Source organism: Lolium perenne, chromosome 3, assembly GCF_019359855.2.
Source record: "Lolium perenne isolate Kyuss_39 chromosome 3, Kyuss_2.0, whole genome shotgun sequence".
NCBI classification, from domain to species: Eukaryota; Viridiplantae; Streptophyta; class Magnoliopsida; order Poales; family Poaceae; genus Lolium; species Lolium perenne.
Genome location: NC_067246.2, coordinates 132,498,630 through 132,515,286, shown reverse-complemented (window position 1 = coordinate 132,515,286; position 16,657 = coordinate 132,498,630). Strand labels below are relative to the sequence as shown.

The 16,657-nt window shown below is 48.7% G+C and overlaps 2 protein-coding genes across 2 annotated transcripts; one reads left to right on the top strand and one right to left on the bottom strand.

The window, feature by feature from the left end:
• Positions 1-7,653: 7,653 nt before the first annotated feature.
• Positions 7,654-8,718, top strand: LOC127342468 (early nodulin-like protein 21). The gene is made up of 2 exons (XM_051368429.2): positions 7,654-7,992; positions 8,089-8,718. Exons 1-2 carry the CDS (start codon positions 7,773-7,775, stop codon positions 8,478-8,480), a joined length of 612 nt encoding a protein of 203 aa, XP_051224389.1. The 5' UTR covers positions 7,654-7,772; the 3' UTR covers positions 8,481-8,718.
• A 335-nt stretch (positions 8,719-9,053) lies between these two features.
• LOC127342467 (uncharacterized) lies at positions 9,054-13,173 on the bottom strand. Its single transcript, XM_051368428.2, has 7 exons — positions 12,508-13,173; positions 12,246-12,299; positions 11,936-12,145; positions 10,431-10,570; positions 10,235-10,332; positions 9,400-9,524; positions 9,054-9,325 (listed from the first exon to the last, which is right to left on the bottom strand). Exons 1-7 carry the CDS (start codon positions 13,018-13,020, stop codon positions 9,173-9,175), a joined length of 1,293 nt encoding a protein of 430 aa, XP_051224388.1. The 5' UTR covers positions 13,021-13,173; the 3' UTR covers positions 9,054-9,172.
• Positions 13,174-16,657: the final 3,484 nt, after the last annotated feature.

The following is a 16,657-nucleotide window of genomic DNA, read 5'->3' as shown; positions in this document are numbered from 1 at the left end:
GGAAGAGCGACTCACTCTCGCACTTGTATTCGTCCGTGAGCTGGGAAATCACCAACTTCGAGTCTCCAAAAAGCTCCACCGCTTCTGCCCGGCTTCCAGCAGCAACTCCAGTCCCTTGCGTACTGCCTCATACTCAGCGACATTGTTTGTACAAGGGGTAGATAGTCTGATGGAGAAGGAGTATGTTGCCCCACGAGGCGACACGAGCAGGATGCCGATGCCACAACCATCGTCACAAGCCGACCCATCGAAGAACATAGCCCATGCACGTATAGATAGTGCTGCTATATTAGTATTGATCCGTTCAGCTATGAGATCGGCCAACGCTTGTCCCTTGACTGCTTTTGCAGGCTGATACCGGAGATCAAACTCCGATAACGCAAACATCCACTTACCAAGTCGGCCTTTCAAAACAGGAGTCGACAGCATGTGCTTGACAACGTCTGACTTGCATATGACGATGATTTCTGCTGTCAAAAGGATGTGATGGAGCTTGGTGCAGGTGAAGAACAGGCAGAGGCATAACTTCTCGACCTCAGGATACCTTGTCTCTGCATCCAACATCCTTCTGCTGAGGTAGAATACAACCTTTTCAACGCCCTCGTAGAGTTGCACCACCACTGAAGCAATGGACGTGTCAGCTACCGATAGGTAGATATAGAACGGCCTGTCCTGCTGAGGCGGAACTAGCACAGGCGGTGTGGTTAGATACCGCTTAATCTCATCAAACGCCTGCTGTTGTTCTGCCCCCCAGTGAAACTCGCCATCAGATTTAATCTTGACCAACGCCATGAACGGCTCAATTCGTCCTGAGATATTAGAGATGAATCGCCGGACGAAATTGATCTTGCCGATCAGACGTTGGAGCTCCTTCTTCATGGTAGGCGGCTGCATGGTACGTACTGCCTCCTGACTTTTCAGGCCGATCTCAATTCCTCGTTCATGAACAAGAAAACCTAGGAACTGACCGGCCGTCACACCAAAGGCACACTTCTTTGGATTCATTCTGAGTCCGAACTTCCGAGTTCGGTCTAGGATGCATCGCAAATCATCCAAGTGTCCTTCCATGGAGACAGACTTGACCACCACGTCATCGATGTAGATTTCCACCAACTTGCCGATCAGATCATGAAAAATATAATTCATGGCTCGTTGGTACGTTGCACCGGCATTCTTCAAACCAAAAGTCATGACCACATATTCGAACAAGCCCACTGATCCTGGTACTCGGAATGCAGTCTTGTGTATATCTTCTGGGGCCATGAAAATCTGGTTGTAGCCGGCATTGCCATCCATGAAACTCAACACCTTGTGGCCAGCAGCTGCGTTGATCAATGTTTCTGCCACAGGCATTGGATATTCATCCTTTGGCGTGGCTCTGTTGAGATCTCAGAAATCTATAGCCACACGCCATCGGCCGTCCTTTTTCTCCACAGGTACAATACTGGAGATCCATTCGGCATACCTGCATGGCCTGATGAACCCGGCGGCTAACATTTTCTCGGTCTCTTTCTTGACTTCTTCGAGAATTTCGGCCTTCATCTGACGTGCTCGTTGTTGGAATGGCCGAAATCCTTTCTTGAGAGGGAGCCGATGCTCAATGATGCTCCTGTCTAAACCAGGCATCTCTGTGTAATCCCATGCAAAGCAATCTGGGTACTCTTTTAATAGAGCTATCATCTGGCTCCTGAGATGGGGATCTAACTTCTTGCTGATGAAAGTTGGTCGTGGCTTATCCCCAGGACCAATGTCGACTTCTTCCAGCTCATCAGCCGATGTAAACCCATACCCTAACTTTCCGTCACCTGTTAGATCGACGCTGAACACAGGCAAAACGCATGGCAAGGATAATATGGGCCGATTGCTGGAATCGGCCCCCAACTTGATCGCATTGCTCAAAAGAGGTTTACATCTTGTTCGTGCCTCACTATGACTACATGACATGCTTGAGACAAGGTCATTACTTTTTATTTTTTGGGGCCGATCACAAGGATCGGCCTTCCCACGTACGTTCATAGATTTTGCTCTTGTTACACGGTCAGGCCAGTGGATAAGACCAGCCTCACCCCGTTTTTTGACACGTCGATGTACTCGCAGACGTCCAAAGTGATGCCTGAGAGTGGCTCTTGGCCTTCCGTCTCCCAAACGTTCATGCCAGCCGTTGAAATCTCGGCTGTATCGTCTGCATGGACGACTTCTACTTCATCTCCATCCCACTGTATTAGGCATTGGTGCATCGTAGATGGAATGCAACAGTTGGCGTGGATCCAATCTCTCCCTAGCGGACGAGCCGTAAGTGCTCTTGCTATCGACAATGAAGAATGTCGTAGGGATGGTTTTCCTCCCTACGGTCAGATCCACGTTCAGAACACCTTGTGCATCAGATGCTTGGCCGTTGAAATCGCTCAGTGTAACGTTGGTCTTGATCAGATCCGAGCTAGAGCGTCCCAACCGACGTAGCATGGAGTATGGCATGATGTTGACTGCCGCTCCGGTGTCCACCAACATCCTATTGACAGGCTGCCCATTGATATAACCTCGTAAGTACAGGGCCTTCAGGTGTCTGTAGCTTCTTTCACGTGGCTTCTCAAAGATAACCGGCCGTGGGCCGCGGTCAAGTTGTGCCACAGGCGCTTCGTCTAATCCTGGAGCACAAAACTCCGCTGGAAGGATGAACACCATGTTTGTACTAGCCGATGTCTCATCATCGGCTTTCCTTTGCTTGGGGCGCCACTCCATCTTTTGTGGTCGACCCTCTTCGTCCAGGGTTCGTTGAATTTTCGTGGCCAGATCAGGCCGCGCCTTCCTTAGCGTGTGCAGGTATAACCTTTCGGCTTCCTCCAAGCCACGCAGTCGCTGAACCCTACGCTTTTGGGAACGGCTGAGTCCATCAGGGCACCACCTTGGCCGGTGGTACTTGTCCTCTTCTTCTTCGTAGTCATCTTCTAACTCCTCGAGGTCTTCTTCCCGAGAGGACTCAGTTTGCTTGTTCCTAGATGGGAGAGGTCCTAGACGCTTGAACACTGACACGTCTGTTGCACCCTTCTTCTTCTGTCTACATTCTGGGCAGTTGTCGATTGTAGGCAATCGGCTCATTCCTGAATCCCAGCAGTGCTTGAAGAAAGGACAGTCCTAGTGCTTGTCCATGTCGTCTTGTTCTCTTGACCTTTCCTTGGCACGGCGCTCGTATCTCTCCTCATCGCGATCATGCCGACAATGTCTCCTGGCGTCCCTGCTAGCTAGACGACCCCTTTCATCGTCGCTGTTGTACCGCTGGCGCTGGTCGTACTGACTTACATATTTGTTGAGGAGATAATCAGAGAGAGGTCGTTGATATCGCACATTCTTCACTTCTCCCTCAGTGATGTAGCGTTTGCCATCGTGCCGGAGCCGATCGCGTGGAACGGCTTCCTCCTTGTCCTTGCTACGAGAGCGGCTGCCCTCGCCTTTGTTCTTACCAGAGTGGTGCCCAGGCTCGACCATGTTAATGCTTAACGAGAAACCTGGTTGGCACCCCCCGGGGTAAGCGTATTCCACCGTGTTAACGGCGGGGAAGGGGTGTGTGTCGACTTTCATGGCGTGCTGGTTGAAAATTAGACGTCCTTGTTCTATCGCCATTTGGATCTGCTGACGCCACACCCTGCAGTCGTTGGTGGTATGGGAGAACGTGTTATGCCATTTGCAGTATGGCTTTCCGTTCAGCTCCTGTACCGTGGGGATTTTGAGGCCTTCGGGTAACTTCAGCTGCTTCTCCTTAAGTAAGAGGTCGAAAATTTGCTCAGCTTTAGTTACGTCAAAATCAAACCCTCTGGGCGGACCTTGTGGCTTAACCCACTTGCAGGACACGGGAGTTGCCCCCCGAGTCCATTCAGCCACTGCTACCTCTTGATCTCCCGCAGACCCTTCATCTTCCTCTGTCTCAACCAGGACTACTGCACGCTTGAATTTGTCCTGGTACAGCTCTGGGTGGCGTTGTTCATATAATGACAGTTTCTGAACCATGTGCGCCAGTGAAGGGTAGTCTGCTTGGGAAGCCATATCCTTGATCGGTGATGCGAGACCCACCACCGCCAACTCAACCGCTTCCTTTTCAGTCAAACGAGCCGAATAGCATCGGTTCCTAACGGCCCTGAAGCGCTGGATGTATTCTGACACTGTTTCTCCGCGCTTCTAACGTACTTGTGCTAGATCGGCAATGCCAGCCTCGGAAGCCTCTGAGTGATACTGCATGTGGAACTGTTCTTCCAACTGCTTTCAAGTCCGGATTGAGTCTGGTGGCAGTGATGTGTACCACCCAAAAGCCGATCCTGTGAGGGACTGTGCAAAGAACCTCACGCGTAGTGCATCTGCAGCTGAGATCGTGCCCAGCTACGCCAAATATCGGCTCACATGCTCGATTGAGCTGGAGCCATCTGACCCACTAAACTTGGAGAATTCAGGGAGCCGATATTTGGGTGGTAGTGGGATCAAATCATAGTCGTTGGGGTACGGCTTGGAATAGCCGATTGCCCTCCTTTTCGGCACCATGCCGAACTGGTCTCTCAAGATCGTGCTGATCTGATCCGCAGTGCTAGCTGCAGGAGTGGAGCTCTGAAGATTCGCGGGCGTGGCATACTTAGCTAGCCACGCTTGCTTCTCAAGATCTGAGCTAGCTACAGGAGTTGAGCTCTGGAGGTTCGTCGGAGTGGCATACTTAGCTAGCCACGTCTGCTTCTCAAGATCTGACCCAGAAGCTCCTCCTGCTATTCCGGAAGTCCCTGCTGTTGCAGCCTGGTTCGTGAGTGCCCAGTTATTGCTGTCTGGCACGTATGTGCATGTGTATCTGTGAGGGATCTCCTTAGGCGCCTCATACAAGAACTGGTAATCGCTAGGATCGCCGCCGATCTTGTAGACGACGAATGCCGGTGTACTCGGCACCTCTGGTGCTGCCAGCACGAACGGCAGCGGTGGTCGGCTCTGGAGTGGTAGCTCTCCTTGGTGAGTCCCTAGAGCAGGTCCTGACGGAGAGTACTGATGCCTCAAGATTTCATGGAGCACCCGAAGGGCGACACGCTCCAAAGTGTTCACCAAGCTCTCGGAGTGGCGGTGTAGCGAATGAGCTACCATGAAATTGATCTCCTGACGCAAGGACCTGGTGCGTTCTTCTGAAGGGGTGGACAGGTCCACTCCATCGAGCGCGCCTTCAGGTGTGAACCCTCTCCACCTGATGCCGTGTGAGCGGGTCCTGTGGAAAGAGCCGATGAGGTCGGCTTCGAGGATAGCTTTGACATCGTCATACTTCTTCTTGAGCTCCTCGGGCAGATCCTCGTATGTGACCGGAGTACCTTCCGCCATCTCAGTATGTAGATGGCGATGCGCTGATGTCGAAGACTGTCCCACCGGGCGTGCTGTAATGTGTTGACGTCCGAAACCCACCGGCGAGCTACTGCTGGCCGGCAACACGAAGAGCCGGGAACAACCTAGGGCTGCGGCTGGCCCCGGTCCCTCCGAGCGACGGCCCGCAAAGCTCCGGTACACACGTCCCGATGCCGGTGCAAGGGCGTGCCACCTGATCTATACCTGATCAGGAAGGTGATGGATTTGCTTCGCTTAGTTTCCTGCATGGCATACACGTAAACATTAAATACGAGCCTCGATCGGCTCTCAGGTTATCCCGTGAATCGGCTCAAGGAGCCGATCCACCCATGACTCGTATGGGGTTTACGATTACATGGTAGTCCTGCTTGATCAATATGTAGCTAAAACGACCTACGACGATTTAGGGTTCTCACCACATAATCGGAACATCCTACGCGTGATTGAGCCTGGCAGCCACGCACGGTGATAATAAACCGACCCTAGATAAGGCCTAAAAACCAACATGAAGTTGATCCCCGGAACATCTTATCTAGGGCTAGCAAACTACACCCTACGTGCTACTGGATCCTTCAACCCATTTGCAAGGCCTAACTATGCAGATATTAAACTAATCCTTGAAGAACAAGGAGCAATCATAACGGATCGGATCTACTAAACAATGATCAAGCAAGGTGCCGCCCTTACACCTAAGATAGGTGTAAGGGCGGCTAGACGTCTAAGGGTTGCATGGACGAAAGCATGTATCGTGGTAAAACAATGCTAACCCTAACACATCTACGATAACTACGTTGCTCGTCATCAAAAAGGCTTCAGCACGAGCAACGCATGAACAACGAATAAACGTATACTGCCTAGATCGCAAGATGCGATCTAGGCAGCATGATGCTTACCCGGAAGAAACCCTCGAAACAAGGGGTCGGCGATGCGCCAAGATTGGTTTGTGATGAACGTGATTGTTGTTTTTCTCAATAACCCTAGATACATATTTATAGTCCGTAGACTTTCTAACGTGGGAATAATCCCAACCGTGCACGAGCCAAACTCTAACTAACCGACACGTATCCTACTATATTTACAGATACAAGGGCAAACTGCCCAAACTTCGTATACAAGGCCGGTTCACGTATTTCTTCCATGTATATTCTTCAAGCCCAATCTTGATCGCGGCCCACCTCTAATCCGATCAAATTCTGGTGATAACAGTTTGTTATTGTCTTGCATATTTTGGTTTGTTATTTTATTTTTAGTTTTGCATTTTGTGTTGCATTTGTTATTTTGGTTTGCATTGTTTAGTATCATTTTACTTTCAGTTTTCATATGAAAAACATAAAATCCATAAACATTAAGTGTTGCTTTTAATATGTGTTTTAAACCATTGAGGAAACTTCTGGAATCCCTATCTCTAATGGTTATGTCAAAGCTATGGGTGCCTACTATTAATATCGATCAACCAATGAAGGAAATAGAATGCTTGAATTGCTTGAACATCTCGATGATATGGCTACCGAGTTTTGTGAATTACATGATATAACTTGTTGCACTAGAAAAGACTATAAACACTCTCACTATCAACGTAAACATAATAGTGATCCTATAATTGCCTGTTATCGTGAAAATAAATTTTCATGCCCTGATATAGTAGAACAAGTTGAGAAATATATTGATTATGTTGCAGTCCATGGGGTAAATTTTCTTATTGATACTTATTTTGAAACTAGTCATGAAGCTCGTGTGATGAAAGGACACATTTCTACTACTTTGCAAAGAAGTTAATGATAATGTTTTGCAAAGAAGTTAATGATAATGTTTTTGGAAAGAAAAAATTAATGGTAATATTTTGCAGTATATGAATAATGAAAGTTGTGTCGAAGGGAGTATATGCCTATTTGCCGTGCCCGTTGACTGTAAATTTCGTCAGTTTGGCCACAGCTAGCTCACGGTCCCCAAGAAGAAAAGACGGAGACCCAACCGCTACAGCATACTAGTACTGGACTGCGGCTCCCCGTCTTCAAATCAAGACGCCCGCGCGGCGCGCGCCTCATATCGAAGTTATTAGCGGGAGATAAACCGCCTCGTCTCCCTGCTTCATCAAGCACGCAGGACGTGCGTGGCTCGCCCAGTCGCCCCACCTCCCCCACGAACCACCGGAATTCAAAGCGTGGTCAAACCCGCGCGCGCGCGCGCACGCCATCAAAGGGGAAGTTGCACGGCCTCCTCCCATTCCCCTATAAATCCACACGCCCGGAGCCCGCGCCTGCGCTTCACACACGCACACACACAGCCTCGCGTCTACGCCATTGCCGGCCGGAGCAGGGAGAGATAGATAGAGCATCCAACCTTTGCTCCTGCTGCTTATCACCGCTCGGCTTCCTCCTCCCTCCTGCCGCACCACCGCAATCCGAGGTCATCAAGCCATGGCGGGGTCGACGATCGGTTCCTCCTCCAAGCTTGGGCTCCTCCTCCCCGCGCTCGCCTTCGTCCTCGTCTTCGCCGCGAGCCCCGGGCTCGCGTCTTCCGCGGCGCCGGGTCTCGTGTTCCACGTCGGCGGCCCGCGCGGGTGGCGCGTCCCCGACGCCAACACCAGCTACGGCTGGTGGGCCATGAACAACCGCTTCCACGTCGGCGACAAGCTCTGTGAGTCCATCCATCCATCCGTCCACCGGCGTCCACGACCTCACACGCCGTTTCTTGAACGACTTCTGATTGGGTTTCCCTCTTAACTGCATGCAGACTTCAAGTACGAGAACGACTCGGTGCTCCTCGTCGACCGGGAGGACTTCGACGCCTGCAACGCCACGGAGCCCATCGCCAGGTCCGACGACGGCAGCACCACGTTCCCCCTCGACAGGCCGGGGTTCTTCTGCTTCATCAGCGGCCACCCGGGCCACTGCGAGGAGGGCCAGAGGCTCATCGTGCGCGTTATGGTGCACCCGGCCGAGCTCGCGCCCGCGCCTGGACCGGACGCCTACGCGCCGGGGGCGTCGCAGCCAGGCGGCGGCGGCGGAGGATCTAGCGGCGGACAGGGTGGGTCGTCGTCCGGCGCTTCGTCTGCTGCTGTTGCTGTCGGCGGCTTCGCTCTAGCCGCGGCACTTGCAGTTGGCCTCGTCTTGCTGCTTCAGTGATCAGTTCGTTGCATGTATGCAATATGCATGCATACTAGCCTAGTTTATAATTCAGGTTTTATTATTGATTTTTAGTCGATTCCTCTTCTATTTGAGTCATCCAGTACTAGCAGTGTTCCAGGATATGATTGTGTCAGACACCATAGCCTATATTTATAATTCTATTGGTAATCGATCCTATATATGTAATGACAGTTATTGTATTGTGTTCTTTGATCGGTATGAATATTTGAGATTCTGTCTGTTCCTTAACTTGTTTTCGAACTGATATATGGTCTATCTTTCATGCGGTGAACTAGTCATATCATGAAATATGTCTGCCATCACTGTAGAGAGAAAGCATCATGAAGTTTACATGAACCGACAGTATAACATGCATTTAGAGCATAAAGAAAAACATCATGTAAATTAACATCAACAAAATTAACCCCAGAACAACGTCACTCACTATTTGTGAGTTGTCACTTGCAAGTTGAACATAGTAAAACTATGTATGTATTGACCGTGGTTCTGTAGCATTGGTACGAGTGTCAGATAAAATCCCTGCAGAGAAAAAATGCAATCGGCAAGTACTTGATGTTCAGCTCCATCTCATACGGATTGGGAAACAGCCAGGGGAAAATTCTATGTACATGTTGTGCGGCAATGTTTCAGCATGGTGCAATATATACAGCATCAGGAATGTATCTAATCTACCACGGCTCAGAGTTCTTGGTCCAGTAGCTCGCGGTGTGTGTGCGGCGAGTCCAACCATCCTCCGCTAAAATTAGGGTTACCCGTACCCTCAGGGTAGCCACTGCATCATCCTCCAAAATCTCCAACGGGCTGCTCTTTGGCTGAAAAACCTGGATGGAAACAAATTGGCATTTTAGGGCTATAACTTTTTAATGGTTGATCGCTGCATGTTATTATCAATTACCGTGGCAGTTTGGTATGATGTTAGGTACTGCAGGCATTCTTCGTAATGAGCACAGTGGTACAGAAGGGCAGCATAGTCTCTAAGTTCGCGGGGATCGTGATCCAGTAGGACAAGTCTCTCGCAAGCTGCCATGAAAATGCACGATATGATGAACCTGGTCAGTGACGACTTAAAAATGAAGAACTAGAGAACAGACAGTAGCTATTGCCTTATTGGTGTCGAATGGACAATGAAGTGAAAACGAAAGGCAGTGAACAATCACAGCTAAATTCTTGACAAGAAAAGGAAACTTATACATATTGGCAATATGGATGCATCTTGAATAAGAAACAGAAAGGTATTTCACTAGTGTGAATATCAATAAGGTTCGGCCGTATTGATTTATCTATAAATCAGGGCAAAAGCCTGTATCGAATAATATCGATGAGGTGACTAGCGTAATCAGTTAGTGGATGAATTATCCAAGAGTTACACCAAACCTACCACTAAATTAATCAGTGGCTATTGCCTTATTGGTGTGGAATGGAGTGAAAACAGAAGGCAGTGACCAATTGCAGCTAAATTCTTGAAAGGAAAAAAGGAAAGTCTACATGTTGGCAATACAGATGCATCGCGAACAAGAAACAGAAAAATGTATTTCACTAGTGTGAATATTGATGAGGTTCAGCTGTGTTGCTTTATCTATAAAGCGGGGGGCGAAAGCCTGTTTCAAATAATATCGATGAGGGGACTTAGTGTAATCGGTTAGTGGATGAATTATCCAAGAGTTACACCAGACTTTCCTTGTATAAACCACTAAATTAATAAGAATCAAGATGGAACAAATATGGGGTACCTGCTAAAGCACGCCGCATATCACCAAAGCGCACATTTGTCCATACCCCACGCATCAGCCTATGTTGAGCAGCTTTAGCAGCAGCCATCTCTATGGCACTATAAACAAATTTCACGCCACTCCAGTGTCATGCGATGTAAATCACATATGGCGGACGAGAATAGCAATTCAAAGCTGACCGACATATAACACAAACCTTATATTGCCATGTGGCCTTGCTTGACTGTTGCCTGCATTACCAGGTCCATCGTGGTTTGCAGCAACAGCATTCAAAAATAAGCTACTTGATTGGTTGGACTGGAACGGCCAAAACATACCCTTTAGAGTCTGTAAAATCTGCAAAATGGATTATTAGAACCCAAATGTTATTGCATTCCACAGTAGCCAAACTGTTTGAACCTTGTAATACCGCCTCAACAGAAGAAAACCCAAACATGATAACTAACATAATGAGAAGGAGCAAACTACTTCGAATACAGTTCCAGATCAAATTCAAATTAAGAGATTATTTCCAAAACCATCATTTTGAAAACCATGTAACCTTACCTCTTTTGGGAAATACTTAATGACCGTAAATGTGAACTGATCTGTAGGGTCTCAAACTTGAGCGGGGGAAACAAAAGACCCTGAGGAGAATACACTCTGGTAGTTGTATTGTATAATGTGTATGAAGCTAAGCAAGCAGTAAGCAGCGAATAGACCTACCAATATCTCTTGTTTATTTTCTGAACAAAAGACAAGATGTGTGGAACAGAAACAAACGTTTAGATCGAGGAATGGCGTGAGAATGATTGGCCTCAAGCTAGGAAACAACATTGATCGTAGTTGCATACAAAAGCTGACAAGAAGGAACTCAACTCTCAACTCTCATTTTGAAACCTGAAACCTGAAACTAATGTGCTAGCCATTTTGCTGCTAGTAAAGAAGCTTGGTGAAAATATTTGTCTTCTGCAAACCAGTGAAAGCTACGACTTCTCTATGTAGGATATTTGCCCACAAACCATTAAAATTAGAAAATCTTGAAAATTATTCTTGCACGGGACTTCTGCAGCTACTTAGCAGAATAATGACATTTGGAAACGTCCAGAATCATCATTTGGAAACCACTCTTTTGGGAAATACTTAATGACTCTGCAAATGTGAACTGATCTGTACGGTCTCAAACTTGAGCGGGGGAAACAAAAGACAGTGAGGAGAATACACTCTGGTAGTTGTATTGTATATTGTGTATGCAGCTAAGCAAGCAGTAAGCAGAGACTAGGCCTACCAATCTCCATTGTTTATTTTCTGAACAAAAGACACATGGAACAGAACCACTCAGTGTAATACTATGGTTTTGTAATACTCCGTACTTCAGTTCTTGAAATGCGTTGTTGCCAAACTATGGTTATATACTAGTCCAGTAATGGCGTGACAATGATTGGTATCAAGTTATGAAATAACATTGATCGTAGTTGCATATAAAAACTGACAAGAAGGAACTCAACTCTCAACTCTCATTTTGAAACCTGAAACTAATGTGCTAGCCATTTTGCTGCTAGTAAAGAAGCTTGGTGAAAAGATTTGTCTTCAGCAAACCAGTGCAAGCTAAGATCTACCCTAGACGATCTAGCTCATGTAACAATTCTTGCACGGGACTTCTGCGGCTATTTAGCAGAATAATGACGTTTGGAAATGAGACATCTGGAATGAAGATCTTACCTCAACCAAAAGTGACTTTGATGTCATAATATTTGGTTCATCAGACAACTTGCTTTTTTGTTTGTCATAGCCCCTAGGGAGGCTATTGTGATCATGTGGAAAGGAGATCTCTTCATCAAAGTCTAGTAAGCCATATAACCGTAGTGTCTTCAGCATCTCAGAATATATCAATGAGAGCATTAGAGCTGATCCTGATCGGCATGTCAAAGCCTGCCAGTTGTAGGGAACAGAACAACATTAGAATGGATGGATGACACACAGGGCAATCGCAGGAGCATATACTTAGCGTGGAAGGTAGGGCCAATCATACCGAGTGAAGATATATAGCCCGTGCATCTGACATTTCGTTCGATCGTCGAAACCCCTGAATGCATAAGTGTAACAAAGTAGCTCATCAATTGTTAGTACAACTGCAAGGTAAAGCACACAACTCGGCATAATCTAATCAGGGCCTGAAATTACATATTCAGAGTCTCGGCTCAAACAAAACCACAAATCGATTCATGGCATCTATGTTGATTTAGTAGTATTCAAAAATGTAACATGATGGCATCAATTGACTCTTAAATTACCTTGTAGCCAAAGAGGTAGCGGTCGAGGTGATCGAAGAAGACCTCGGGAGGCGCGCCGGAGGGCGGGAGGAACCCCGCGGCGAGGAACCCGGTGGAGAGGTCGTCCAGGCGCGCGATGAAGGCATCAACGGGGAGCGGCACGGAGGAGTGGGAGACGAGCGAGTCGTCCTCGGCGGCGATGCAGAGCGCGGTGCGCGCGAGATCGGCGCCACGGCTGATGGCGATGCTGGACTCCGCGTTGAGCCTGGTGAGCCTCCCGATCTGCTTCGCGAAGCCCTCCCTCGCCGCCCTGGCGTGCTCGGTGGCGACCCCCGCGGCGTCGAGGGAATCGTGCAGCACCATCCGCAGCGGGGTCCCTCCGCTGCCTTCATCCGCGTCCCCAGCGCCGGCGCTGGCACAGGGCCGGAAGGTGTAGGAAGCTCTCCCCTGTCGCTTGCCTGCGGGCAAGGGGGAGGAGGTTCCGGGGTGGCGGCCGAGACCGGACGGGGGAGCCCACACCGCCGCGCAGCTCATGGCGTCCACGGCGGCGAATGGGATTCGCTTGATCGAGAGGTGGCTTCGCGCGCGGTGGAGACGGTGATTTTCGCCGGCGAGCTACTCAGCGGCAGCGTGAGGTGAACGGTACGGAAAACAAATATCTCTGCATTTGACCGGCGTCTCTCCGGCCGACACCAACCAGAATTTCTAATATCTGCATTGAATTTTGCGGCGAAAAAGGGGAAATTTGGATGTAGAATTTCGTTCGGTTGAAGGAAAAACATAGACTTTAAATAGTTTCAAATGGTAGAGAGAGACTACCAAATGATAGACAGAGTGACTCCATCAGGAGCCGGAGTACTCCCTCCATCCTAAAATATAATAACATGCTCGTAAATTTTGCTGATCAACAACTTACACTTTTAAAAATTTCTATAAATATATATAAAACGGAAGAGATATGCAAGACGAATGCACATACACATTATAAGTTCATATAATGTAAGTGTAAAATAGGGGGGAAATGCACTTTGCCTCATAGGAGCATATGCTCCCATTATGTGAATCCACATTTCAAAGTGTCAAAAAATTCTAAACTAAACTTTTACATGTACATCTAGACATTTTATATTGGTACACAAGTTTTCAAAAAAAACTAAAAATAATTATGGCTCCTGTAAAAAAGACAAGTTTTGATGCTATAACACGACTACGTACAGGATATTTTTTTGTCTTTTTTGTACACGCCATATAAAATGTTGTTTCTCCACGAAAATTTGTGCACTAACATAGAATGTCAAGATGTACACCAACAAATTTATATCAGAATTTTTTAACATTTTTAAAATTATTTTTTAATTATTTTATATAATGAGAGCATTTGCTCCTATGAGCCAAATTGCCACCTCCTAAAATAGGGTGTCTTATATTTTGGGATGAAGAAAGTACTCCTCATCGGCACGCTCCGTCTCGAGGTGCTCACGGACCTCCTTCTCCTCCCACAGCTCGCATGCGGCAAAAACCGACGCGTCGGGCTGCCCAGGAGGAAGTGGACACCTAAAGGTTTTTTTTTTTTTTGAGAACACAGTACAACGCAGACGCTCACAAACACGCACGTACAAACACACCCCGGTACTAGAGTTTTTGTGAAAATTAGTATGGATAATACTCTATAGTATTGCATGAAACCGCTATCGTCATCCAATTCTCACAAAATTCGATCCCCGATCAACTAGGTAGGAGTAGAGTATTAGGGATTGAAAGTAAGGGACTAAGATTCAGGAAGAGTGAAAATAACCGGAGATTAAACTCGCTCAATACTCTATTACCAAACATATTTTTAGAATTTAAGTGAGAATTTAAAGTTTGGTGAGGATTATCTTCATTAATCTCCACAAAAACTCTAGTACCAAATAAGACCTAAAACAGAAAATTCTCTCCTCTAATGGTCTTAAGGTCCTCTAGTTTTATGCTTTTTAGTTTTAAAAGGATCGGCTAGAGAGGCACTTACGGCTGCCCAGGAGGAAGTGCACACCTAAAACGGAAATTTTGCTCCTCTTATGGTTTTTTTTTAAGGATCGGCTAGAGAGGCACTTAAGTAGATCAAGGATGGAAGGGGGACATTGAGGTTTGGGAATCTCATCAAATTCTTGTGGCTGTTAGGGCATCTCCAACCGGGCGACAAACCCGGTCCAAATCTGGGCCGGTTTGCGTGGCCGCGGATGGCACGCGGCGTCCTCGCGTGTCCGCCTGGTCCGCGTGTCTGGCCCACCTGTCGGTGCCCCAGTCCTATTAAATGTGGACTGGGGAGGGGGACTGTCCCTATCCAGTCCCAACTCTCCACTCCGGCCGCACGCACGAGCTCGAAGCTTCCGCGCCGCCATGGCCCCGAAGCGGGAGTTCGAGCCGTCCGCCAACGACCACGAGGCCGGCAGCAGCCGGCGCCGTTCGCCATGGGGCCGCCGGCGACGCCGTACGCGACCGGATCTACGTCACCGTAGCGGTGGCGCAGATGTTCTGGGACGCCGGCGTCCCAATGCCAGGGGGGACGTGCACCTCCCCCACGGCTGGCACCTAAGCCCAGATCGGGTTCCGGTGCCGCCCATCCCGGGCTCCGGCCGCGCCCGCGTCGCGGAGATCCGGAGGCGCCGCACAACCGCGCGGCGGACCTCCGGAGGACCCCGCTTACGGCGACGCAAGACCCAATCGGGACTTGTGGTTCGAGGTGGAGCACGATGCGCGCCGGCACACGTGCTTCACCTCCGCGACGGCGCGGCCTCGCGCGCAGCCGCACACACCCGCAAGGCGGGCTGGCCGCCGCCCGGCGGCCTCTACATCGGCGAGCCCCAGCCCCCGCACCAGCCCCAGCCCCAGGAGGAGGAGGACGACCCGGAGCTGCAGGCGGCGCTCGCGGCGTCCCGCGAGCAGAGCGACCTCGACGAGCTGGCCAAATGGCCGCACCTCGCCGAGACGCTGCGCGCCTCCGCGCTGGAGTAGGCGGCCAGGAAGGCCTGATACGTCTCCGACGTATCGATAATTTCTTATGTTCCATGCTACATTATTGATGATATCTACATGTTTTATACACATTATATGTCGTATTTATGCATTTTCTGGCACTAACCTATTAACAAGATGCCGAAGAGTCGATTCTTTGTTTTCATGCTGTTTTTGGTTTTAGAAATCCTAGTAAGGAAATATTCTCGGAATTGGACGAAATCAACGCCCAGGGTCCTATTTTTGCACGAAGCTTCCAGAAGACCGAAGAGGAAACGAAGTGGGGCCACGAGGCGACGACACGCTAGGGCGGCGCGGCCCAGGTGCTGGTCGCGCGGCCATGTTGTGTCGCCACCTCGTGACGCCCCCTGACCTACCCTTTCGCCTACTTAAAGCCTCCGTCGCGAAACCCCCAGTACCGAGAGCCACGATACAGAAAACCTTACTGAGACGCCGCCGCCGCCAATCCCATCTCGGGGGATTCTGGAGATCGCCTCCGGCACCCTGCCGGAGAGGGGAATCATCTCCCGGAGGACTCTTCACCGCCATGATCGCCTCCGGAGTGATGAGTGAGTAGTTCACCCCTGGACTATGGGTCCATAGCAGTAGCTAGATGGTCGTCTTCTCCTTATGTGCTTCATTGTTGGATCTTGTGAGCTGCCTAACATGATCAAGATCATCTATCTGTAATTCTATATGTTGTGTTTGTCGGGATCCGATGGATAGAGAATACTATGTTATGGTGATTATCAATCTATTACCTATGTGTTGTTTATGATTTTGCATGCTCTCCATTATTAGTAGAGGCTCTGGCCAAGTTTTTGCTCTTAACTCCAAGAGGGAGTATTTATGCTCGATAGTGGGTTCATGCCTCCATTAAATCTGGGACAAGGATGAAAGTTCTAAGGTTGTGGATGTGCTGTTGCCACTAGGGATAAAACATTGATGCTATGTCCGAGGATGTAGTTATTGATTACATTACGCACCATACTTAATGCAATTGTCTGTTGTTTGCAACTTAATACCGGAAGGGGTTCGGATGATAACCTGAAGGTGGACTTTTTAGGCATAGATGCATGCTGGATAGCGGTCTATGTACTTTGTCGTAATGCCCAATTAAATTTCACTATATTTATCATATCATGTATGTGCATTGTCATGCCCTCTCTATTTGTCA